Source organism: Aulostomus chinensis, chromosome 17, assembly GCF_037954235.1.
Source record: "Aulostomus chinensis isolate RoL2024-O1b breed Wild chromosome 17, RoL_Achi_v1.0, whole genome shotgun sequence".
Taxonomy (NCBI): Eukaryota; Metazoa; Chordata; class Actinopteri; order Syngnathiformes; family Aulostomidae; genus Aulostomus; species Aulostomus chinensis.
Window position 1 is genome coordinate 17801361 of NC_141336.1, and position 26666 is coordinate 17828026.

General features: G+C 44.4%; 1 protein-coding gene across 2 annotated transcripts in view; it reads left to right on the forward strand.

Annotated features, from left to right (window-relative positions):
• Nucleotides 1-928: 928 nt before the first annotated feature.
• The window catches only part of bahd1 (bromo adjacent homology domain containing 1), a 26641-nt gene continuing 903 nt past the window's right edge, over nucleotides 929-26666 (forward strand). The window contains exons 1-7 of one of the 2 annotated variants that reach the window (XM_086183226.1): nucleotides 929-957; nucleotides 18037-19788; nucleotides 21880-22289; nucleotides 22477-22636; nucleotides 22735-22814; nucleotides 23653-23744; nucleotides 23874-26666. The exon at nucleotides 23874-26666 is cut by the window's right edge and continues 903 nt beyond it. In XM_086183226.1, the coding sequence (XP_086039352.1) occupies nucleotides 18159-19788; nucleotides 21880-22289; nucleotides 22477-22636; nucleotides 22735-22814; nucleotides 23653-23744; nucleotides 23874-24066 (2565 nt within the window). In that variant the 5' untranslated portion in view covers nucleotides 929-957; nucleotides 18037-18158 and the 3' untranslated portion in view covers nucleotides 24067-26666. Of the gene's footprint in view, nucleotides 958-1096; nucleotides 1457-18036; nucleotides 19789-21879; nucleotides 22290-22476; nucleotides 22637-22734; nucleotides 22815-23652; nucleotides 23745-23873 lie in introns of those variants that run through there. The other variant, XM_086183225.1, reaches the window with a different exon arrangement.

Genomic DNA, 26666 nt, shown 5'->3' on the forward strand with positions numbered 1-26666 from the left:
ACACTTTGAGGATCAAACGACTGTAATCCTCCCAAAGCACATGCCCACAATAACATAATACAAGGCTCCGCTGTGGAGCTGAAAGTACAGTGTGGCGTCAGAGTCAGTGCTCCAGGAGTGGAACTAACAAGTGCTGTTCTTAAATACAATTTAGATGGAATTGCACTTTTCCTGAGTCATGCAGCTTTCTATTCCTACAACACTGCACTGCACTTTTCCCTTCACTGCAAGTAGATTTATACAGCACACACACACACACACACACACACACACACACACACACACACACACACACACACACACGCACACACATTAATTAAACAATACTTTGCAGTATACAAATACAATTAAAAGGGAAATTTATTGACAGAAAATCAATGAGCAACTATTAACTCATTATGATGACAATAAGAAGAAGAAAAAAATTCATTTCCAATGACATTTTATTTATTTTAGTCACTTTATTATGCAAAAAATGTCAGCTCCAGCTTCAGAAATGGCAATATCTGCTGTTGTCCTTCCAATATCTGTAATATTGTCAATTATTTTTGATCATTTTGTATTTTGCTTAAGCGCTGACTATTGTACCATGAGGAATGAATAAATGTAGGAAATGGCTTTAATAACTTGATTCAATGCTGCAATGTTGAAATTAGAGTTCAAATTCAGCTTTTACATAGTTGCATGAGTACAAAAAAATAATCCAGTATTTCAGTGTAACAGACGAAGGCGGTACTTTTACTTTCAATACGTTACTTCATGTGGCGTACTTTTATTCAAGTCCAATTTTCAAAGGGTAGTGGATGCGAACACTTCCTCCAGCAGTGTCCAGCGACAGGGCAAGCGCCCCCGCCCCCACCCCTGACCCCTCCAGAGGAAGCCAGCTCTCTGCCACTGCAGCCGGGGTGAGGGGGACACAAGTGTCAGAAGAAGGGGGCTTAAAGAGACGTGGAGTAGGTGAGAGCCATCTGTCAGCCGCAGCGGGGCTACCGGGGAGGAGGGTGACATGTGGACGGCGCGTCCGTGGCCCTTTAAGAAACTCCATGTTTTCGCTACATGATGCGTCAACATAAAAAGCGGATGATGCTGTTATGTAAAAACATGCTGAAGTGAGCCGTACTTTGCCGGAGCGCTGCTGAACGCTTAGCATAACACCCCATCTTATCTTATTAGCGATTCTCGTAGTTGGAAGTGAACCGAAGGCTGATTTTTACGCACGGAGCGGCGCAGTTTGGAGTTAAAAAAACAAAAAAAAAACAAAAAAACGAGCTTGAGCGGATCAACTCAACATGAGTCGCCCTCCACTCTGTTTTCCTCCTTCACTTGCGGGAAGCGTACACCTGACGCATCTCTCTCCGGCTCCGAGGAAGTGATCGGACTTTTTTTTTTTTTTTTTTTTTTTTGGAGGGGTAGGAGATCGTCTCTGAGGGGGTTTATTTCTCCAGGCTTCAAAGCGGTAAGACACAAAGACTGAGATCGGTTGGCTTCAGGCAGAACTGAAAGTGCCTCAGACAGACAGACAGGCAGCAGGCAGCAGGCGGCAGACAGGACAAGAGCGAGCTGCTCGGGATAACATGTCAGCTGAAGACGGATAAACTGCTCGCTTCTGCTCTTAACCTCTCCGGCAACTTTGCCAGATCTGTTGTTGTACCTTCCTTTGCTTCGCTCTCCTCGGTCACGCGCACACACACACACACACACACACACACACGTTCCGAGCAGCCTCGAACACAAGCAGCTTCTGTGCGAGGCGAGTTTGTCGTGGAGTTTGTCGTTTTAAAGTTGTTTGTTTTTTTTGATGAAACTGGAAGGAAGAATTGTATGTTGGGATTTTTTTTTTTTTTTTTTTACACGCAGCGTTTGGTTTGAACCCAACGCCAGCACTGATCCTTTTCTTCTGATAAGTCAACGGACAGAAAAATAAAGGTGGTATTACGTAATTTAAAAATGTTCTAAAATAGCAGGTAGCAGCCGAACAGAATATTCAGTTTGTAATACCTCTTATAAAAGCGGTCTAATGATATTTGGGATTGACAGCCTTCATAAATGTTTGTACTTGACTTGTTTTTCTGGTGTTCACTTACATTTCCAAGTGAAATATTGTACTTTGGACTCAAATATGCATCATGTATTGGGCAGTTATTTGTTATATACAGTGTTTTAAGGGCAGAATATATCAAAGTTGCCCCGCTTCAGCCAGATATAACATCCAGTTTCTGCCTATCATACTTAAGTGACAGTAATCCAAAATGCTAATAATGCTGCCTGCATGGTGTGTTAAAGTACATTTGGGAAATGATGAATGTGGGACCTTTGCTTTAAAAAAAAAAAAAAAAAAAAAGAAAGCAAGCAATGTAAATATTGGGAATTTGAGTTGGACACTTTTCACTTTCATTGAGAGCCATTTTGAGATTCGAAAACTGAATTTGTTCGAAGTTGATGATCTCCTGGTGCACAAGTGGTGCTGTCATGGCATCGGCGTTATGATGTGTGCAATACGAGTTGCCTGGTGACTTCCTCAGGATTGCAGTGTTTGTCAAGCCTCCTGTGAGCAGAACATTTATTTAAAAAAATAAATAAATAGAAAGCCTGACAGTTGAGCTTCAGTTTTGGAGGTGGTGGTAGAATTTTGTGCGCGGTGGCTTCTCCTCGGGGCAGCAGTGTTGAACGGAGGGTTCGGGGGCCGCATGTTAAAGCCAGGACGTAATCCCGTTATTTCCCAAGAAGTCTTCTGTTGTGGCAGCAGACAGATGAGGGGAGGGCAGGACATGCCTCCTGTCCACCTCCCCGCCGTCCTCCTCCCTGCTGCCGCTGTCCCAAAGGAGACGACGACTTCCTGCTTGTATACGGGCCACATGTGGTGGAGGAGCGCCGCAGAGCGTCGAGCCGTATAGACCAGCTCTCCCTGCCTGAGATAGAACAGTTGATTTTCTGAATGTGAAAACAACACGTCGCCCATCATGAATGACTTATTGTTCGTGGAGCTGCAGAGGAAAAGTACACTGAAGGAAACGCTTCTCGCTGTTGCCACTGCGGGAATTCTGTTGGTTGGATGGATTTTGGTGCCCCCGCCTCTTTAGAATACTTCACAAACTCCTGCTGCCACTTGCCCCTCGTAGCTTTAGCCGCCGGTCTGCCACGGTCAAGCAGCTCACTTGAGATTTGCATGGCAACTTGACTGTTTGTTTGTATTTCAAATAGGTCTCGGCCGATACAGGATTACTGGAGGAGAGTATTGATAGTGTGCTTGATATCAGGGTTGCACCCACACATCGATGTCGGCCGATGTTGGCCTGGTCGACCTCCATCAGCCGTCAGCAAATAAGAAGGGTTTGAGGTTTATGCGCTGATGTGTGAAGGTTTATACGAAATTATGTTTTAGAAATGTGTGGGATTTCATTTGTCCCTGAAGATGCTGGGGCTTAAAAAAAAATGATGCTGACTGATGATGATTAGTTTTGTTTCCCTGACTGAAACAGAGCAATGGAGATAATTGAGAACAACACAAATGTCATCATCATTGACTTTTTGGCCAAATGATCACTTTAGTGACATTTGTATCGGCTCAGACTTTCACGGTCGGTGCGTCTCCGCTCATCATCAACCCTGGGACGTCGTTATCCAACACCTGGGATTAAAGCTGTGTAGCGGAGGCAGAACATCTCAGGTGGAAACCTTTACCGCCCTAAATGACAACCCTACTCTTAAATAATCAATTTAGATTTGAAGTCCACCACGATCTTTTTTTCTGAATTTTATTCTATCTAAAAACCCTGCACGTTGGACAAAACAGGCTGTTACATCCATGAGAGACTAACGAACGCTGACGTTATCGGCCGAACTGAGATATCGTTCCGACGTCGAATACGTGAGATATCCTAACGACATCAATAAAAAGTGAAAATTTCCAGCTCTTCTTGCTAATCAAGTGTTAAAGAATAATTATGGTTTGCAATATTTTTCGGCATCATTATCACTGTTTAAGTTTCCGCTGTCGTGGTAACTGCTGAGCTGGAGGCAAGTGTTCCCCGGCGCCGTCAGATGTCCATCCAGGATTTAAACAAACCTCCAGGTTGGGTTTGATTTATTTGAAGTAGTGAGAGTTTGATCCAAACTGTCCATCGTAAACATCCATCACAGTTTATAGACGCGCTTCCTTTGCTCACACCCCCCCCCCCCCCCTTGTACAAACAAGAGATTATTGCAGGCTTTTGCGGGCGTGTCTCGCGCCCACTGTGGTTTTATGGCCAATTAAATTGCTTTAAATAATCTGACGTGTTTACAGTCTGTCTGATCACCTGACTGTAACGACTCTTGCTCTGCTTGCAGTGACGTCAGCGTGTTTCCAGACATCAACGAAGTTAGAGATGATGAACCGGTGGTATCGAGCAATTTAAGGGATGCGTGAGGGGAAAAACATAACGAAGGTTGCAGGTTCAGAAGCTGAGGTGACGAGTTAAAGATGATTCTGAGACGTTCAGATCTACAAAAACACTGTCTGAACTTTATCCTTTGACTGAAGCTGCTCAGGACTTGGTACTTGTCCTGATGCTTGTGTGTTTTGGAGTTAATCTTGGTCTTTTTTCTTTTTAATATTTGTGGGAATGAGCAGTGAATCTTGAGTGGCTCAGGATTAGCAGAGCCGTGTTGGAGTCTGTAGTCCTCTTAAAGCCACGAGCCAACCTCCCTCTCTCTCTCTCTCTCTCTCTCTCTCTCTCTCTCTCTCCCCCCCCCCCCACCCTGGCACCTTGCCCAAGACACAGCTGTGAAAATTGCAGGTCTGTTTCGTGGAAACAGACAAGAAGAGGAGGCCGGGTTGGTGGGGAAGGAAGGAGAAAGAGAGCTCAGACCCGCGTCAGCTGTCGGCCGACCCACAGCTGCAATGGATGTGGAGCTTACAGAGCCGGGGTGTCGCTCACTTATCACACACACACTGGGATTGTTTACATGAGGTGGGAGTGTGTGTGTGTGTGTGTGTGGGGGGGGGGGGGGGGGTAAACCCTGTTTGGCTGTGAACAAATGGAACAGAAGCCCTCACTGTGACTGACAAACGTCAGGCCCCTTCAGTGAAAAGCACATGGCACCGAGCGTCCTTCAGTTTGGCAGATGCTAAAAGCATGACTGAGGCCCTGGCAGGTGGGCAGGCGGCTGCCCCCTCCTCACTCCTCCTCGCTCAGCTGGATTGGAAACACAGCGACAGGCCTCTTCTATCAGCGAGTCATTGTTCATGATGATGATGACAATTTCTCTCTGTCTCCACTGCGATCCCAATCCATCACTCTCTTGTCTTCCCCCGTCTCCCCCGTCCTCCGCCGTCTCTCACACATTCTCTTAATTTTTTCTTTCCCTCTTGTTCTCGCCCGCTCCCTCAGAAAGTCAGACATCTGTATCTCTGAGGAGCTGTCAAGCAAGGAAAACCAGGAGGCTGAATGTGAAAAATTGTCCCTCTGATTTCTACCAGGCTCTACTTTTCTGCCACTCGACGAGATGTGAGCCGTGAGATTTCCCTCTCCACTTTCCTGCTCCTCTCGGGTGCTTGGCTTCGATCTCTCTGAATTTAGTCCTCATCGCTATCTCTATCAGGCTCTCTAGGCCACCGCCCCCACCACCCATCCACCCACCCTCCTTGCCAGTCAGGCTGTCTGGCATCTTTCCCCGTCTCTTTGAAGATGAACAGTAGAAGCGTATAATTGCACTTCCTGTCCTGCATCTGCTCTGTGCTGAACTGTCATCTCGACATCTGTGGGCTACATGCTGAAGCTGAGAGAAAACAGCTTCTTCTTTTTCTTCTTCTTGCGGTTTGGAGCGACTTGATGGCTCAGTGTGTTATTCTGTCACAGCTTCTGACTTGAAGTTAGACCCCCCCCCCCCCTCTTTTGAACACTGATCTTCAGTTCACACACATGCAGATCTTCTGAAGCACAATCTCTTACTCTAGCACCATCAATGTCTCAGCTGCTTCCAGGCTGTAAACATCATGTCTGCTTCCTCCGTAAGTTTCCTTTCATGTGTCATGTTTAGTTTTTCTAACCTTTGCCGAGGAGGTGATGTTTTCTTGCGGTGTTTTGTCTGTCTGTCAGCAGGATTACACAAAAACCATGAGACTGATTTCCCCCGAACATGGTGTAAGGATGTGGACTGAGCCAAGAAAGGATCCGTTACATTCAAATATGGTCGGACAAGAATTAAAAGCAGTGATGGGTTACTGTGAAGACTGAGTTCTTCGGGGGGGGAAAAAAAACACGTTACCATAGCGATCTTGACATTTTTACCATCAGGCGAGAAACTAAAGAGGATCCACATGGTCTGACCTTTTCCAAACCTCACTCGTTCAGACATCAATATGCCGAATTTAAGTCATAGCGCCATCTAGTGCCATCATCATCATGTCATTATCATGTGAGGTACTGCAACATAATGCAGCATATAGTTAGTGTGTGTGCTTTAGCGCCACCTAGTAGATGCAAGAAAGACTGCTCCTTCATGCAAAATCTGGATGTGATCGGCTTTCAACACTCTCTACAAGACAGACGCACACGCCAACACGCGTGGGGGTCTGAGGGCGCACTCATCCATGCTTGTTGTAGCTTGGGTCTGGCTTCTCACGGTGAAGGTACACGCCCTCTGCCTACCCTCTACTTTTTCTTTTATCCTTTTATGGCTCCAGCGTTATTATGTCATCAGGTTGCCGGTCTGTCTGCTGTTAGAGTTCTAGATGATCCTTTTTGTGCTGGTGTAAGTGTGACATCACACAAACTTCTGGAGTGATCGTCCTGAACATTTGGCACCAATATTCACTCGCACTCGGGGGTGAGTGGATGTGATTTTGGTGGTGGAAGGCCGAGGTCACCGTGACCTCGGAAAACACTTCTTTTTTGGGCCGTAACTCAAAAATCCAAATACGGGTGATGACCAAATTTCACACAAATGTAATTGGATAAATGATGATGGTATTCTATTATTTATTTGAGGTCAAAGGTCAACTTCACTATGACAACATAATGTATGGCAATAACACCTATTTAGGACAAACTTTTGACACTCACTTTGAAACTGTGGTGGTGGTATTTAGATCTTTTGTGCTCTCGTGTGTGTGTGTGTGTGTGTGTGTGTGTGTGTGTGTGTGTGTGTGTGTTTGAAGGATCTGTGTTTAAATACTTGTAGCATCTTTGCAGAAGCCTCCATGTGTTAAGCACTGTGTTGTAACTTGCTGTTACGTCTGGTATCATTGGCCAAAGCGCCGACCCGCTGATCTGAGTCTCCTGAGGAAGAATCGTCTGCTTTGTCACTTCCTGAAGGGAGACTCGGTGTTGTGATCTCTTTATTGATTTTTGACCTGAAGGATCTTCTAGGCTCCGCCCTCTTCTCTTCCTACTCCTTGGTGACAGCCAGGACAGAAAGCCTCCTCTCCCTCTGGTTGCTTGTTGGTTTTGCTGGATATTGAGCTTCATGTGATTGTGGTTGCACTGTATGAAGTCCTCAGAACTACGCTGTAAAAAAAAGTGTTTCCTGCTGAAAATAAGCTGCTCCAGAGTATTAAGGTCCCTGGACAGACGCGGTTGTGACCTGTGACTTGACTGGTGAGCCATTTGAAGCGGTTATTTTTAAAACAGTCACGATCGTTTCTTTGACTCACTGGCATTCAGAATTTTGCCTCCGTCGATGCAGGATACATTTACTGCGGTTTAAGTGGCTCGGAGACGGGCTGCCTGAGTGGTCGAAACTCCTCCTGGATGACCTCACCGGATTATTTGTAATATGAATCATTACACTGGTAATGAACTTCTGTTTGTCAAACCCAGAAACCTTCACTTCCTCTTCTACTGTATACGGTGAAACTGACAGGAAACACCCAACCTCCCAATCATTAGAACTGCAGCCCCAAGTTAACCCTTTGGTGCTCCCCTCTCCCCGCTTCAATGGATCACACTGACAGGTGGTTTAAGTCACCTTTGGTCCATTAACACGTTTGCCGTGTTTGTGTGACATCACGTTGGAGGCGTATTAAAGGAACATGCAGACTTTTTTTTTTTTTTAGGAAAAATACTCATCTGCCATCTTCCCCAGAGAGAAGATGGATTCCCTTCTATCGTCTGTGCGTGCCTTAGCAGAGCTGAGACTCTCAGGGACCCTCTGACTGCTAGTTAGCGTAGCGAAACGAATAGTCGTGGATTGGAAATGTTTTGCCTGCTCACATGTTGTTCCTTTTCTGTTGTTCTGATCTAAATAGATATGGTTCAAGGTCTGTGTTTGTCCTTAAGCATTCCTCCACATCCTCTCTTGCCAAGCAGACATGAGGAGTAGAAGCAGTCGCTCTTCTAGTCATTAACAAATGTTTTTTTTCTTTCAAGGAGCTACATGAAATCAGTGCATCCAGTTAGAGAAGTAGTTCCCCTAATGTATCTGGTACGAAAATAACAACACCTCATCATTTTTGAAATAACCAGAATAACTGCCGTCATGCACAACTCTAGTTATGTCAGTGCAGTTTTGACAAAGCTCTGCTCTCCTGCCCATCTGCCACAATTCACTGCGCTAAGCTAACTAGCGGTCAGCTGGTCTGTGCTGGCCTGAGCTCAGCTTCCCTCGATGCAGTGTAGTGCTGCTTTTGGTCTCAGCAGATCGAGAGTAAAGCTCTAAAATTAAAAACCAAAAAAACAACAACCCACTGTGTCACAGTTGCCCTGCATCATTAGTTAGTTTACAGACATGAGCATTTAGCAGCTGACAGAAGACGTTTCCCAAAATGGAGTTTCCAGGTTTAACCATCTTTATTCCTCTTTTTGTTTCAGGGAAATGAACTCAAACGGGGCCACTTCAGAGTGTGAATGCTACATTATTTTAAAACCAGGCAAATGCTGATCCGTGTCCCAAAATACGGCCGATGTAACTGCGCGTTTCATACTTGGCCGAATAAAACGTATTTAATTTTTAAAGTCCCGTTTCAGTTTTGTAGCCGTTTTTGCTGTTTCAGTGTCGTTGCCCAAAAACGGACAACTCAGTAGCATGACGTTCTAGTTGATGAACTTTGTGTTTCACAGTTCTCATTTTGTTTGGAGTTTTTAATTAGCAATTAATGTCAGAACGGGTTTTTGCTCCATCAGCAGCCGTGAGCGAGTGTTTTCCTGCTCGTAGGAAGCGTTTAGTCTCCAGGTCAGTGTCGCTTGTCTCTCTGCAGTGTGTTTATTGCAGTGCAGGTCAGATCTCAGCAGTCGACAGTCCCTCAGCTTCTCTAGTGCTCACGCCTCATTAACTCAACACACTCAGCTCATTTACAACTCTTAATTGCACACTGTAAAACTGATATTGATGAGGACAGTCAGCGTTTACCCTGATTAGGCTTGATTTTGGCTCCACGCTAACTTGTTATCCTATAAGTTTGAACCCTCTTTGAGGTTTTCTGTACCTTTGACCGCTGAGTGACTCAGACAGCTGAGCCGTCAACAGTATGTGTTTACTGTGTGTGTGTGTGTGTGTGTGTGTGTGTGGCCACAGGCTGATCTTATCTGTGTTTCCTCAAGTAGCTGGGTATTATTGATGAGCCGATCACTCACCATTAGATTTGTGTCATTAAGAAGAGAGGATACACAGTAAATGAGCAGGGATGCAGGTTTTTATCTTCTGCTGTCAAAAACTCTGACAAGATCAAAATCCCTAGAATCTTCATTAAGAGGCTTAAATGTTAATTAGTGAGGTACTTAATGATGCCTGTTGCTGTTTCACCGTGGGATTTCCACAGTGGTGATGCTACGTTATGTAATTCACAGTGTTTATTCAGGGCTCCGTGCTGATTATTGACATTATTGATCAGTCTACTTAGTCATTTTCTCTGCAAGAAATGCAGGTAAATAGAAAATATATTCATCACAAGCTGCCAGAGCCTGATGTGATGTCCTGAAATGTCTTGTTACATGAAATGAACATAGAGTTTCTCAGGTTGCATTCTTACCTGTGGAAAAAAAGAGGAAATAATTTCATGCGAGAGGCAGAAACCATTTACATGGAGCCTTAAAATATTCATAGATGGACGATCAGTGTTGTTGCTGAGGGATTTAAAGTCTAATAACTTCTGATATGCTGAATAATGCTCATGTTACCTGCGTACAGGCACATATTGCTCACTACACACTGGGGGTGGGGGATGGACTCTGTTTAATTATTGTGGATCTGTTTTAGTACTTCATGACCCAAGAAGAAACAGCTGTTGTTAAAATGTGCAGCAGAAAGGGTCAGAGGTCAGACTTGCCTGGGACGGCACAGGTGATAGCGGTGCTAATGTTAGCAATGAACGAGCAAACGTTACAGTTGTATAAAAGGCAAAAAGCTATCTTTTGTCAATGCGAGATGAAGCAACTGAACTGACAATATGATTTTTAACGTCTGTCATCCGTCACCGTGGCAACAAAAACTAGTGCTGGATTAGCGCCGTTTCCATCAGGACTAACAGATACTGGACGTACTAGAAGAGCTTTCTTTGCAGAGAGGGTGAATTATTGACATCATGCTCAGACACGCAGCTGCTAACATTCAAGTAGGTTAGACGCAAAGTTTGGTTTATGTCAACTTGATCCAAGTTAGTTTGTTAAAGGCAACCAGATGTGAAATTGACAGAGGTACCTTTCAACGTCTTTATCTGGTTTGGGAAGGAGTTTTTACATCCGTTCACACGATGGAGGTGACAGGATCGATGGCGTTGGCAGGATAACTCCAAAAGTTATGGATGGATTTTGATGAAATTTGGAAGAATGGCAGAACTTGAAAATCTTGAATAGATTCCGTATTGGAAATGATCGGGACCGGCTCGAATGAGGTCCAGTCAAAGATGTCGGCCCTCTAACAGAATAAAGAAGTAGGAGATCTTTGTGGATATTTTATCCATCGGTCAAATAAAAATTAGGATAAAGTTTGTTTGCTTTTTAAATCCTATCAGAGAACTAGATTACCATCATGTTTAGGCATTCCTTAACACGTCATTTATATTTAATATGAGTGGAGTGTGTTGTCTTTTTCAAACAAAGTTCTTATGACACCCAGTGTGTGCGCGTGTGTGTGTGTGCCTCAGAGACACAGACGTATTTTTTACCATATCTTTGAACCTGGTTGTTGTGTTGATTAATAACTGCAAACTTTTCCTGAAGCAGACTGTGTGTGTGCGTGTGTGCGTGGTAATTATATGTATTTCTACATGTCATACACACATTTGTGGTTGTTGCTGCATGTATTAGAGTGTGCGTGTGCTTTAATAGGTGATAGAAGTCATTTCCAGGTCTCTTTGCCATTACTGACTTCAGATAGAGCAGTTTGACTGAACATATATTGCATAAAACCAACACAAGCGGTTTATTTCCTGGGAGATATCTCGAGTTCCTGCAGGACTATTGCAGGAACAGGCGTGTGGTTTGGCGTGAGAGAGAGAGAGAGAGTGAGAGAGAGGGAGAGAGGGATGTCCCGGTGCAACGGCGAATGTGAACGCAGGCAGCGCATGAATATTATCTCCAGCATGCCACTTCGGAAGTAGGTCACCGCTCACCGATGTGTTCACCATGTCTCCGGCTACTGTGGGCTCCTCTGTCCGCGGATCGCTCCCCGGGTCGACACCGAGCGAACACTGACCACCGAAATAAAGAAAAGAGGATTTTTATGTATTTTTTTTCTCCAAATTATTCTTGTTTTAATTCCCGACGGGACTCGCAAGGTAATGATGAATCGCGTCTGCGCTTCCCGTCACAGTTGGAGATGATCACATCGCGGGGTTGAGCCTGCCTGCTTCGCTCCTATTGAGATTAACTTGCAGCCCTGCTCCGGTCCGAAGCTCCGATCGATCGAGGATGTTTTAGACTCGGGGGTTTCCACTTCTCATTTTCCAGCCTTCACTCCTGCTATGCTGTCAGATTGTCCACCACCACCACCACCGCCGTCAAGTACTAGTAGGCGAGTCTGTTTTTTTTTTTTTTTCTTTCTTATACACACACCCCGATGACAGTACACGCAATCCCTTAAATTTCTGCCTAGTCGAACGCGGCGCTTGTGTTTGTGCTTGGTGGTGGTGGTGGTGGAGGAGGAGGAGAAGGTAGAGGTGGAGGTTCTATGACCGCTGATTAGCTCCAGGAAAAAAGTGGACTGAAAGCTGCAAAGACCAGCTCCAATGCCCGAGAGCTGCTGCTTCAGGGCTGCTTCTCTGTCATGATGACAGCTCCACACCATGTCCTCCTGAACCAGACACCTCCTCCTCCTCCTTCTCCTCCTCCATGAAACTGCAATCAGCAGGAGAGATGATACTATATTGCTATTAATATCAGTAGCCGTTGCCCCTCCATGCAATAATTCTGATGTGCTCTTAGAAGGTGCATGTTTTTGAAAAGATTTTAACTTGTGTAACCCTTCAGTTTTCCATTCGGTCTTCAAAATTCCAGCCCCGTGCTCAGCATGGAGCCTCTTCTTTCTCTTTTCTTATTTTGTTTTTTTAATATTTATTCATGATGAACTGAATATTTAAAATGACATTTATTAACCTGCTAACAATTCCACACTGAGGATGTGACTGTATTGTTAATCAGCTCCATACATCAAGTTGACTCAAACCAGACTAAAACTTCTAATCTCCTCAAGTAAAATGAAAGTAAAATTCAAACTAATCAAATTATTTCAATGTCAAAAATGAATATGCTTAAGACTAAATCAAACTCAGCTGCCCAGACTTAATAAAACCTGATTAGAGCGACTAAATATGATTTTGAAAAATGGACAAGGACATTTGGAAACAGATGTCGAAATTGACGCCGCTGTAGTGGCTGGTCACAGAGTGCCGCTGTTTTATTTTGAAAAGTTCACAAGCCAAAAAGGTTGAATTACAGTTTTAAATATTTGAGGTTCCTTTAACGTCGACCCCTCGACCAAAAAACGAATATGCGAATGAGTAAAAGAAACGGCTGTCTGCCTTTTTGTTTTGTATCCCTGAGTTGTTTAAAGAATAACCGAAACTGAACAACAACTGAAAAATAGGGTTTTGCCGCTCGCTGTCTTAGTAGCTGAGAAGGGAAGGTGATTCGTACTTTTATGGCTCCGACTGAACAGTTTCATCAACATTTAGTATCAAAAGATACCTGCAAACCCAAATTTCAATACGTGAGGACTACATCTCTTCGTTCCAGTTGATGTTTTATGTTGTAAAACTGCTCTCAGTGGTTAAATGCCAATGTCCCCAAACATAAAACCAATGAGTTGAAAAAGACAAATTAAATCAAATTGTTAAATCGCAATTGGTAAATTGGTTTATATTTTCATCTTGTGAAACTTATGAAAGTTGAGTGTGTGGATACCAGAACCAAAGTTGTATTTTTTTCACACGATAATTGTCATTTTAATTGGTATTGAAACAATTAGCCAAGTATCGTAGATTTTTTTGGAGTCGTCGGCAGCTGCGGCTACTCAGATTTTTCTCAGCACTTTTTTGGAGCTTGGGTTTGTTTGAACCACGTTTAACACACCTGTAGAGGTTGTCTGACGTTGTGGGTTTCACCGCTTGATTGTCAGTAGAAATGTGAGACTTTTTTTTGTTGAAATAGAGAAGCAGTCTTAGGTATTTGTCTAAAGTGTACGATAATTCGATAAAAGTGTGTGTGTGTGTGTGTGTGTGGCTACAGGTGTTTCTGCTGTACAGGACGTGTGTGTGTGTGTGTGAATTAACAACCTGGTTTAAGGGTGATTTTTCATGAACCAAATAATCCCAATTCATTACCACAATACTGAACCAAAAGTGCTGCGTCACTGGTTGCGGTCAGAGCGGCGAAGGTCCAGCCGTGGAGAAATAATGATGCTCTCCCTCCATTGGGCACGCTTGTCTTTTTTCAAAACCGAGCAACTTGATTTGATGTTCATGGACAGAAACTCAATGCGTGGCTCCTTCTGTCCTCTTGTTATCTTGAAATTAAATTTCTCTCTGATGGATTGCATTTCACGGTTCACCGAGTCATTCAGCAATAAGGGCAAACGCAGCTATGAGGTGGTTTGGAAATATCCAGCTAGAGAGTTCCGTCCTCTCCAGAGTCGATGTAGGTGTTTTACCACTCGACTGGCCGCTGCTGCAGACCAGAGTGAGGGATTGCTGCGTGGTGATCCCAAAATAGGAAGAATTAGAGTCAAAATACATTGTGGATTTAGACGCGTCCTGCATCATTTCAGTGTTTTCGCAGAGAGGATCCTCTTCAGAGTGACCAGCAGAATGGAACCCCTCACCGTGTCTCAGACACTCTTCACGAGGTGTTAGGGTAAAGGTGCACACTTTGGGGTGATGCGCAACTTCTTGAGTGTTGATGAAATGACTGGCCTGTGATATTCTCTCACTCTAGTTGTGACAAGTCGTCAATCCCTCTTTCTCGCTCTTTACTTTGCCGCAAATGGTTCAAGATTTCCTCGCTGTTGCCAGCATGAGATGCACTCATAATTGCTACAACTTAGCAGTCGTCCATAAAGATGTAGTGCTGGGAATGTATGACACACACACACACACACACACACACACACACACACAGACCACGTCCCCTCACAGTCAATTCCAAATCTGTTTGCAACAATGGGCACTAAAATGAGGTGACAGCATGATGTGCCTCACTTTGATTTATTAGACATCAAACATCAGTAAATATGAGTTTAAATCAGAGCGTCTGCCTTCACTTTCAGTACCGGTCGAGGATCAGGACTCCGGATCTTTCCATTCTAGATTAGATGGACCCGACTGATGCAAAAGAAGCTCAGTTTCCGCGTTGGAGGGAAACACTCGTGGGCATTCCCTTTGGGCTGCACTGGAGAATAGAGCAAGAGCACTAGAGGCTATTGCTTAACTTCCACTTTAAGCCTCAGTTAACTTGAATGAGGATAAAATTGATTCCATCTTTCAGCTTCTTCTAGACTTTCTAAATGTCTCTTGGACCAAATGGATCAAATTAATATCGGAGATATGGATTATTCAAAGCCCTTAAAGTGTATCTAATGTTTTACACTCGCTTCTCTCGGAATATAAGGCCTGAAATTAAGTGATTATCATTGTTATCAATCAGAGCAGCTACGCTGACCACACCGGTCCTGCAAGAACCATGCGCCATTATTTTGTCTTGCCAAGTCTCTTTTTTTTTTCTCATCCTGCAGGTATTTAAAGGGACAGAATTTCCATAGAAACAGCCCTGTTTTTGTTTCACTGTGTGTGACGACTTTAAAACTTTGCCGCCGTAAGCGTCTTCTCCTTCATCCGCTTCCAGTTACGCGTCGCAGTTTGCCAATCGACTTGCATTTCCACTCAAACTAAAGTCATCAACGTCACAGCGGCTTTAGGTGACCCTCCTTCACATTTCTGCATTTTTGCATCACATTCAAAAAAAATTCCTAATGCATCTTCTTTTTCTTTCTTTCCGTTTTTTGTTGTTGTTTTTTTTGTACTCACAAGCATAATATTTCCTAGAGCAGCCAGAGGGGACGGCATATGGTTCATTTCTTTGATGGACTTTAAGCACCGCAAAAATCAATCAGTCTTGTCAGTTAAGCATCAGAAAGGTAGGACACGATGCCACTTATAGAAATGAAACTGGCAGGCGCGGAAAGATTGGACAAGAATATATGAGGTGGCTTTGACAGCGAGGGCTCCAAATAACAATTTTCTCATCGTTTATGAATTGTTTGATTAATTGTTAAGTCTTAAAAATGCCACAACGTGAATAAATGCCTGAATACACTGTGGCGTCTTCAAATATCCTGCTCGACCTGTAAAACCTCCCCAGAGATTTCAACCCTCAAAGCAGCAAATGATCGAAGGAGATGGGCTTGATGCTGATTAATAGGCTACTTAATTGCGCTGTTATCAGCTTATCAAAATGTATTAAGCCGTTGCTAGAGTCCAGAAATACTACACAGAAGTAGCAGGTATTAATGGAGACTGAGGGTGGGACTTCATCTTTTTGGAGACTGTGAAACCTCAAAGCCTTTCTGGCTCAAGAGTCACTTAATAGAAAAAGGACTCATGTTGACTTAGTTGTCAGAGGTCAAGTAGCATAATTGTGTTCCAGGGCTGCAGCGGGAAGGATGATCCATCTCTTTGTGTCGCTCGCAGGAGTGTCATTACAGAAAGGTGACTAGCAGTTGTATCATCAGTAACTTTAAAGGTGTTTTTTTTTTCCCCTTAGTGAGGTGTTTTTGTGTGTGTCGAGAGAGAGAGAGAGAGAGAGAGAGAGAGAAAGAGAGACTGGTCATTTACAGAAGCTTGTTTTGCATCTTGTTGCTATAAAGTTGCCGGAGAGGCTTTGATGTGCTCGGTAGCAGCCTGTTGACATGGAAACTGTGTCTCTGTCACCAGTTTGGGTGAAACGAGGATCAATTCATGAGTCATTTGATCACACGGCGCTGTTTGTATTTTGTTCCTGCCGCCACGCACTGATTCAACACAGAATCAAGCGTCTTTGACCCTGTGGACCGTTGAAATGTTTGGTGGTAAAGGTCTATGCAGCCTTTTCATGTTTAATCTGATTACCTGCTCTTTGCTAAGCAAGGTAACACTTAGACTTACATAATACAACCGCGCTAATAAGGTCGCAAAAATGCATAACTTTAATCGTTTCACAGCTTCGACATTTCTGAAGCCTGCAAACAAACAAAAAAACCAACAATTCAGCACACGCCAGGTTACGTGACACTTTTTATTATGAGCAATTAAAAAAAATGGAACCCAGCGTTTTGCTCCCATATGTTGTTCGCTCTCACTTTCTCTGATTTGTTCCTTTTTTCTTTTCATATTTTTCTCTCTTTTTTTTTCTTGATTTTAATGAGAAAATATTTACTAATTAAAAAAGCATCAGTTATCCTGGTGTTTGCTGGATTTATGGAGGTTTACCCTGCACAAGCTGTTACCCAGAAGAGAAGCACTGCTGTGTACGCGCTGCCTTGACTTTCTGCTGCTCCACAATTTTTGCCTTTTGTGATCTCTTCCCCTGTGTGTGTGTGTGTGTGTGTGCGCACAAGCATGTATACTGCATTCCCATCGCTACTCCATTCACATGTCTTCTTTGCAACTGTCTATGTTTCCACTTCCTCGACTGTCTCATGCTCGTCCTACTTTTAGTAACGGTTAAAACTGCTCGTCAATCCAAGCAAATAAATCTCTTTCCTCCAAACTATTTTTTGCAACTGATCACAGAGCACGTTGCCACAGAGCAGACATGCTACTTCCTGTTTACACCGGCACACGCGTGCACGGAGACTGTTAGGAAATACGCCTTTTCAGGTGTGTTACTATGGAAGTAGATTCATTCTGACAAGGACTCGAACTCTTGTGGGGATGGAGACGGTGTTTTGAACTGAACCTTTATTAGCGTTGATGTGGGCTAAAATTGAATCAGCGTGGCATTGGGAAGTAAAAGATCCCAAATTATCTCTAAAAGCATCAATCATATTGAACTTTAACACATCAACTAAGTGCCTTTTTTGCTCTGTGCCTCTCTATGTGTTGGAGTGAATACTTGTTCCTAGTGGACCGTGCAAGTCTTTAATCTGCCTCAACATGACTTCAAAGAGATGAAAATGCTCTTTAATGATACGAACGATGGAAAGGCGAAGATTGTCTGTGATCCGGAATTAAAACCACGATCGTCACGGTACACAATTCATCCAGCATGAATCTAGAAAACAAGAAGAGTCTATGAGGCTTTGGATAAAATCCCGACTCTGTTCTTTGTCTTGGTTTCTGGCCCATTCTGTGTGTAATGAATTTGCATGTTTTAGAGGAAGGTTGTCTAAGTGGTCAGATTCTTAGGGGACCTGGAAATTGGCAGCAACCTGAGTAAAAACCAGTTGTTTAATAATGCATCAGAAGATCCTGTCAGATGAATCTAAGATAAAGATCTGAGAGGGAGGTGTGTGTGTGTGTGTGTGTGTGTGTGTGTGTGTGTGTGTGTGTGTGTGTGTGTGTGTGTGTGTGTGTGTGTGTGTGTGTGTGTGTGTTTGTGTGTGGTGTAATCTGTAAAGTTGAACGCCTTGCTCTCGTCTCTTCCCCAGAGAGTGTATGGACCCGGCTGCTGATCCGTGATGATGCTCCCTGACGGTCCTCGCTGAGCTCTAACCCAGCATCGTTGGACCCTGTTGATGAGGAGGTGTTGGATCTGCTTCAGGACGAGGCCATGGTGAAAGCTCAGAAGTCCCGTAAGGAGAAGGGAAGCAAGGAGAGACGAGGTGGTGTGATAAAAGGGAAAGAGAGGAAGAAAAAACTGAGAGGAAAGAAGCAGAAAGATAAGAAGGAGTCTCACAGGCGTAGGAAGAAGACATTGGCAGTGGACAGTGGAGATGCACTGGACTGTTGTGTCCTGCTCACCCGTCTGGAGGAGAAAGGAACACGGGGTAAGGGAGGGGATGCGCCAAAAAGTAGGAAACAAAAGAGTGTTAAAATCAAAAAGGAACTCCATTCCTGCTCCACTCAAAGAAGGACCAAATGCGGTAAATCTGGGTTAAAGAGAACCTCCACAGCCAGTCAGCAAGCACTGGAACCAAAAATCCGACAATCTGATGCCTTACTCGCATGGCCTCCACCTGCTTTTGAGCCTCGGAGGAGGAGAATGGCCTCTCTTAATGCCGAGGCTGTCAACAGCTTGCTGCTCTACAGGACTGATTCCTCCTCATCAAATCTAAAGAAACGACAGCCTCCAAATGAGGATCTCACTAAAGACAGTTTTATTAAAACAGAATATATAGATCATAGCACCAAAAAGGTTCCACCGGGAATGAAAGCAAAGCTCAAAGAAAGGCCTAAGAAACAGAAACGGTCAAAAGCGGAGACTCAGAACATTGATTGGTTGAGTTTGTTTGCCCCAACGCCGCGGCGTCAGGCGGGCCTTACCGCTGCAACGCTGCTCAGACTCACCAGTTCCCTGTACGGGACCAAGCGGCAAAAAAAGCTGGAGTCTAAGTCAGTGAGTGAAAATGAAGCTGCAACTCAGGTTGAGATGAGCAGTAAGTCTGTGTGTGGGGGAACAGCGCAGACCAAAAGAACAACAAATCCAAAACATGACAAACAACTAAAGCACAGAAAACAGGGTACTGAGGATCCAGTTCATTCCCAGCCGGGCTCGACTGCCCAAGGGTGTTGTAGTTTATGTAAGACAGAGGCTTTGGATCCGGAGTGGAACTGTGACTCAGGGGGACAGGAATGTCTCAAACATTCCGTCCACCACGGCTCCACACTGGGATTCTCCGTAAAAACAATCAAAGAGGAGCAGGTGGAGACGGAGGTGTCGTCCTGCTACTGCTGCTCCCAGGAGAGGTGTGTGGAGTACTGTCACCGCCTGGCCCTCTTCCTAAAGGACAAGACCATTAAGGAACCAGAGGAGGATGCTTCACTATCTGAGGTGTACCACCACCACCATCACCACCACCACCATCATCACCACCACCATCTTCAGCCCACTCACTCCGTAGCCCACCCGACAGCCATAACCATCAGCCCACACACATACACATGCTTCCCCAGCTACTGCGTTCACTTCAGCCACCCGGACACCTCCCCGTCCTCCATCCCACCCCTCGCTTTATGCCCAAGAAGCAGCAAGAGTCCCAAATTGCTCCTCAGCTCTGGTCCACAGCCCTCAGGGATTTCTCATCCACTGTACTGCTGCACCTCGGTGGAGACGTGTTACGGAGAGCCCTGCAGGATCAACGGCTACTCCACATACACCAGTGTGATTCCAGCCATTAGCAGAGGAGGGTGTTCCTTCAGCCCCGCAGACTGCACCAAATGTACCCGCGGCATCAAGAGAGGTGAGCGCATGTAGATGACACACCAGCAGGATTGCTTTTATATTCAGCTCACTTGTCTTGCACATGGATTGTGTGTAGTTGCAGTATTGGGACTTTGAGTTGGGATGATGGGGAGACAAGGGGATTTTATTTCAGAAACAGGTGTAGGAGGTTTTGCTTTCCAAGAATCCTAGATCTCTAAAACAAAATGGAGTTCGCTTTCCCCATGGAATGTATTATTTTATTGAACTTGCCATAATGTGAGTTGGACATAAACAAAACCTATAAAAGGTTCGATCATTTGCTTTTTCTTCATCTTTGGGGTAAATCTCACATCATCAGACCTTGAACTGTTTCTTTCACCTCTGACTTAATTGTTTTACACATTCTTCCACCTATTTCAAGTTTCAAATGTATTTTTTTAATTTGGCATTTCATGATATAAATGTTGTTTGCATGATATAAATGCTTCTGTTACAATGCAGTTGTGTTTTTCTGAAACAAAGGAAACAAACACTGGGCTGCTAGCGTTTTCTAGCCCAGTGATCCAGTCAGACTGGCACCAGATGCCATTGGTTACATATTGTAAGTCCAGCCTCTGCTAGTGGCCTCTAGGCCCTCTAAGAGGTCTTGCTATTTGGTTATTATGCTATTATTGCTAATTCTATGACAGTAAAGCCCACAAAGTGTTAACTTACACCAGTGTAAAATGCACATTACTAAGCACAAGATGTTTGCTGTTCCTTTTTTCTACAAGGTTGTTGGATAAACTCCACCAGGGAATTAATTTGTGACCAAAGGTTTGTCAGGATGTGAGGGCTGAATGAGCGTTTTGGCTGTAAAGTTGCATCAATCACGTCTGACAGATCACTCATCAATTAGCAGCACAGCTCGAAGGAGGAGTGTGCAACATCAGATTAGTCTGCTGAATGCACTTTAAAGGGAGGCATCAGAGATCCCTTAGGTGGATTGACCCCCCCCCCCCCCCCCCACACACACACACACACACACACACACATGCCCATGGACAACAGCAGCATTGAATATTCTCTTGTGATGGATCACAGATCTGCCTTCACTTTTTCCCGAACTTGTTCCACAGCATGTGAGCAGGTGTACGATTCAGGGTTTTTCTGTAGGGATGAAGTCCACCGGGTGGTTCTGTATCTCTGGGATTTACAGCACTCTGATGGAGAGCAGGTGTCTGAGCGACTGCAGTAGAAAGCTCCTGGCTATTTCCAGCAGCTGGGTTGATGTATGCCGCTGCTCTTGTGTTGTCTGTCCTTAATACGACATGTCTGCTTGTCAGCAGTGGAGAAAAGTGCTTCGGCACGTTCAGTACTATGTGCAGACAGACAATCTATGTGTCGGTTGTTGTTTTGTTTTTTTCCATTTCACTCCGACCACTCGATTTTCACACATCCCACCCTTGCCTGACACGTCCGTGTGCACCATATGTGTGATGTCGTGACATCACTCTCCTAAGGGGAGTCCCAATTGACAGAATACCGGGGTTTCCAGCATGTCTGCTTGCAGAAAGGGAAGCGTCGTCAGGGATCACCACCTGTGGATTTCCTCATGCGGAGTGGCCCCTAGGGGACAAGCATGTGGCTTACGGACGTCATACCCAGCAAGCACATTACTGACAGCGCTGTCACCACTCGGTGGGGTGCGATGTGTGACAGCAGAGAGTTCAACACCTCCAGCCTGACTGGGGACAGCTTTGCTCTCATACTGGAGAAGCTCAGGGGGCGGTAGTTTTTTGTTTTTTGAAGCTAGTTAATGGCGTAACCCAGTGTTTACGGACGTTTAATCAGGTTTCCATTAGCAGAAACTCTGTGCGGACCCCAGGCTTCACAACAGGACACTACAAACCAGTGGGTTCCATCCCACTTGCTCCGTCAACTTAATTATACAGTCAGCGGACCTAACAAGCTGATTAAATATCTCCTAAGTGTTATTGTGTTCAAGTCAGAGATGCAAACCAGAACAGATGCATGGGAACAACACCTGACTGAGATACTTCGCAGTTGTAGTAAATGAAGCTCTGAACTGTTGTCGGTCGTATTTCTACCATGTGACCATGGATTCGTTTCTCTCTTTCTTCCTCAGACGACTACTCGTCCACCATCAATGACCATCACAGTCCTTCCTCCATCCCCATCTGTCCCAGTCCGAGAATTCTCACTGGCTGCCCCATTCCCACTGTGCCTCCAGCCGGCCAATCAGTGCCCCACGTTCAGACTCCTCTGTCTGACCCTAGCCAACCACAGCCTCCCCTGCAAGTGGCGAAGGAGTGTCCACAGAGTGCCAAGCCACCCAGCGGGTCGAGGTCTGGCGCACGAGGGACCGGCAGCATCAGTTTGACTGTCATCCCTCTCAACAGGGAAAAGAAAAAGAAGCTCAGCTCTGCCAGTGTTGGAGGGCAAACGGTTGCCAAGCAGCCGAAGAACAGCCGCCAAAAAACTACCAACGGCTGGCGGCCAGTCGGCCTCCCCTTTCAGAAGGAGGTTTTCTCTTTGGTACGTAGAAGAAGTCATGCTGCTGGTTTTTGGTGGAGTCGGGATGCATCAGTTGTGTAACGCTGGCTCTTTACATTACTGTGAGACACAGAAGTCACTCAATTCAAATCACATCCTGCAGCTTTTTACCTCACAGCCTCTCGTAGTTTTCTAGCTGCTTGACAAGTCCTGCTGCCTGTGTTCTCAGGGAGAGGAGGCTCTGGTGCTGAGGAAGTGTTTCAAGGGTGTCCAGAGGGATGGGGAGCTGATTCGGGTCAGAGACACTGTTCTGCTAAAATCTGGTCCGAGGAAAAAGTCTCTGCCTTATGTGGCAAAGATCTCGGCATTGTGGGAAGAACCAGAGTCAGGTAGGAAACATTACGTACATGAAATGAAGAATGAACTTGATTATGGCTGGCTTGAGAGTCAGAGTCAGCATCACGCGCATGTTTTGTTTTTCCTGTAGGAGAGTTGATGATGAGTTTGTTTTGGTACTACCGTCCAGAACACACGCAAGGGGGACGGAACCTTAGTGTCCATTGTGAGGTGAGATGCAAGTCCTACCCTTGTTTAATTCAGTTAGTAGGTAGTTCACCAACAGCGTAAGAGAAAAAGACAGAAGTCTACTCACTCAGTAGGTGCTAGCTGTTAGCAACTGCTAGTTGCTTTTAATACACAATCTGCAGATGGTAGTGCAAATGAGATCAATTGAGAAGGGTGTTACACTACAATTGAATTTTTTTTCACTTTTCAGATCCCAAGCTTTTATTTTGAAAATCCATAGTGCAATACCCCGGTCATTTTTAAGTGGCTGCTGCTGCTCAATTTGTAAAACACAAACGAGAAACACAAAACAACTCAAGGGAGGAATTCCAACTTTTGGCTGCAGTCACTGAAAATATGTTTCAACAAAATGACAGCAGCAAAAAATTACACATAAACACACACACACACACGTTGAGGAATAACTTTGGTGGTTTACTTCCCGTACAGTATCCTCCTAGGGGAACAAGTTGTACTTGAAAGTTGTACATTCAATCTGAAGGAGCAATAAACCACAAGAAGCCTGTCATTTTGTTGCCGCACTTGCGAACGCAAAACACATCAGAGTAGCAGTGTGACAACAGTAACAGGTCTTCGGTCTCAGAGGAGTTGTAAAACACCCTCCTCCTTTGGTAGATCTGTCTCCACATCCAGAAGGTAAGACATAAATGTCCGTGCGTGATGCAAAGAGGAGTTTTTTCATCCCCCATTTACAAACGCAGGCCGTGATGTGATAATTGCTGTGGATCAGTCCGTTTCGTGAGTGCATTGATGTTTATTTGTTTGGGGAACAGACAACTCAAAAGCGGACTTGGCTGATTTTTCTTTTTCGTTTTTCTAGAATGAGATCTTTGCGTCTCGTCACCAGGATGTGAACAGTGTGGCCTGTATTGAAGACAAATGCTATGTCCTAACACTGGCACAGTATTGTCGGTAAGAAATACTTTTTTCAGTTCTAGTTTTGTCTGGATTAAAATACACGCCTATCATGAAAAAAAAACCCACTTCTGGATTTGTCAGTGAGGTAGTTGAGGTTGATGTCGTGTATTTTGCTATTCCCAGATTTTGTGCCTTGGTTAAACGCCGTAGGGAGGGTGTACGTGACAGCGCCGCCTCCCTCATGGTGCCACCCATCGTTAGCAACGCCATGCCCACCCACCACTGTGTGCCCGATGACATCGACCCAGAGCTGGTGTTTTTCTGTCGACATGTCTACGACTTCCGCTACGGACGCCTGCTGAAGAACCTGCAGTAGCGTCACACAGGAAGTCCAGCGTACCACGGGGACGTGGAATAAATGTCAACGTCGGTTTCATCTTCTCCACAACTTCAATTAGCTTCGTACCTGCTGCCTGTGTGAGAACGGTTTAGGATGAAGGATCGAGTTAATTTATTTTTGAAATTTCATCATGACATGCCACACAATTGATGAGGTAGTAACTGTGCGTTTAGGCAGCTCGGAATTGGGATAGATCCCATTTGGAAACAATTGTACCCAAAACCAACAGGCTACTTGATCACCCAACAAAAATCTGCTTTATTTTTATGTTCTGTATACAGAAAAGTGACAAAAAAAAACTTCATGGTCACCCATACAAAAAAAAGGGGAGGAACTGAAGATCAGTATGTCAATAACCCAGTTAATTTCTCTCTGTAGTCTCGACATTTTAGCAAGAAAGCTAACATTAACCTAACTACGCGACAAGGACAGATTTACACAGGGAAGCTGGGGCAATGACATGAATGAACAACATAGTGACTTCTTGCATTGAGTACAAGTACATGCAAGTGAATTTCTTGTCTTTTACCACACACGCTGTTGTGTCAGGTGACGTTGGATAAAGTCAGAGCTCTCAGACACGTCCTACTCTTCTAGTGGGATGCTCCTTGTTCAGTGTGTTCCCGACATTAGAGGACTTTCCCATTTTCCAGTTGCTCATGAATGCTATGTAAGATCTGATATGTCGTAAAGGAGTGATTATGTCAAACGGTCATAATCATGCAGTCATCATACGTGTTGTAACAGCTGTTTCAGTAACCTGGAAAGCACTCTGCTGTAGAAAATGCTACTGTAGCTCTTAGCAATGTGAGATATTGGTAGATATGAAGAAAGGTTGGTGTTACATGTGATTGACATCAGAATTGTCTCAAGGAAACGCCATAGACACAAATATTTGAGGCCTGCTTTTTCACAGTGACCCTCGTGAACAGGCGGAAACAGAAGTATGGTATTTTTTGAGAAGCTGTAGACAGAAATACACCCGGCACATCTGCGACTTGACGGTCTTTGCAGATTGTTTGGAGCTGATACACTGGCCACAGGACACCCACACTGGGCCCCACGTGATGGATCTTTATATTTTTATTTTGTTATTTACGCCTCTTGTCTTTTTTTTTCTATCTTTGTGCAACATTTCCAGGAAATTAAATAACAGGAACTCCACAGAACTGTATGAAAACAAACAAACAAACAAAAAGCCACAAGCTAGCCATTTTGCAGTGCTACCTGAATGTATATTGAGAATGTTTTTACCCTATGTAGTTCGCTCGATTTATCCCAGAGTGCCGTGGGAAAAGTACAAAGTCAGTGATGACCACTGCCCAGGCACTGTACCATCACGCATCACATATAGACCCCTACATAGATCTGCCTAGCTAGTGAGCAGCGAAGAGTGAATAGTAGGGGGATTTTTGTCTCATAATGTCAGAGGTAGTGTGATTCTGCAGAGCAACAGCACAGACGGGATGGTTCAGCATGTGGGAAGAAAAAAGCCCTACCCACTCTACTCCACCTGTGTGACGGGTCGCAGACGTGCCTGGTGGATTTGGAGTCACACTTGCTGTCGAGCGTCTGTGCTGTTTTCACTTGTGCGGTGCTCATCAGCATCGACAATGGCAGCACTTTTATTGAATTGTTCAGTCCATTTCCTTATTTGCTTTCCCGCCCAGTGAGATGAAAAGATCAAATATTTGTGACATCAGTATGAAGAAGCTGCAGCCAGCGGTTAGCTTAGCTTAGCTTAGCGTTACGGGCAGAAGCTAAGTGGAGTGTTTTTTTTTTTTTTCTCCGTATATGTGATATTTACCAAGCATCCGTGGAAGTAATGATCATGAGATGTTGGCGGGGAAGCAAGTCAGCAAAAAATGTTGAACTGTTCCTTTAAATGTTCATGTAGTTGTGATTGACCAGGAGGCCTGTGAGAAAACAGGGCTGTGAGGAGAGTTTTGATCAGAGGGTTTGATGATATCCAATTCAGCTCCGTTACCACTGATCAAGCACACGCACAGTACAATTTTTGTTGTTGTTGTGCCGCATCTATTGTGCATTACTGAGAGGATTATTGTCATATCTGTAACTCATTTCAGTGGAGATTTTCACACTGTAGGACGACCCTGCACTCTATGAGGAAGAAAAAAACAAACAAAACCCAATCGGGTTAGTTTCCAATGTGAAGATGTTCCATGAGCTGAGCATCGAGGGGCTTTTTGTTATGCCATTGCTGAGGAATAATTTACTTTCTCCAAGCAGAGGTGTGATTTGACTTCAGTGTCAGCTAACTGTATATTTGCATTTATATATCTGGATGAGTGTCTGTTCACTGCAGATGGCCTCAGTTAGTCACCTATATTCTCGTTTCCTCACCGATGCGATGGTGAGTAATGTATTCAGTGTAGCATCTAGCTCTGTGATGATGATTCATTCCTATGTTTGAGAGAAGATGTGTATTTATTTCTGTACTAAGAAAATATAATTTATTTTCAAAAGATAGTTTTAAAGAATAGAGTTTTAGATGAGTGGCTTTCATTCCTGATTAGAAAGGAGAGTAACGTCTCCTTTTTAGCTGCACTGTCTAA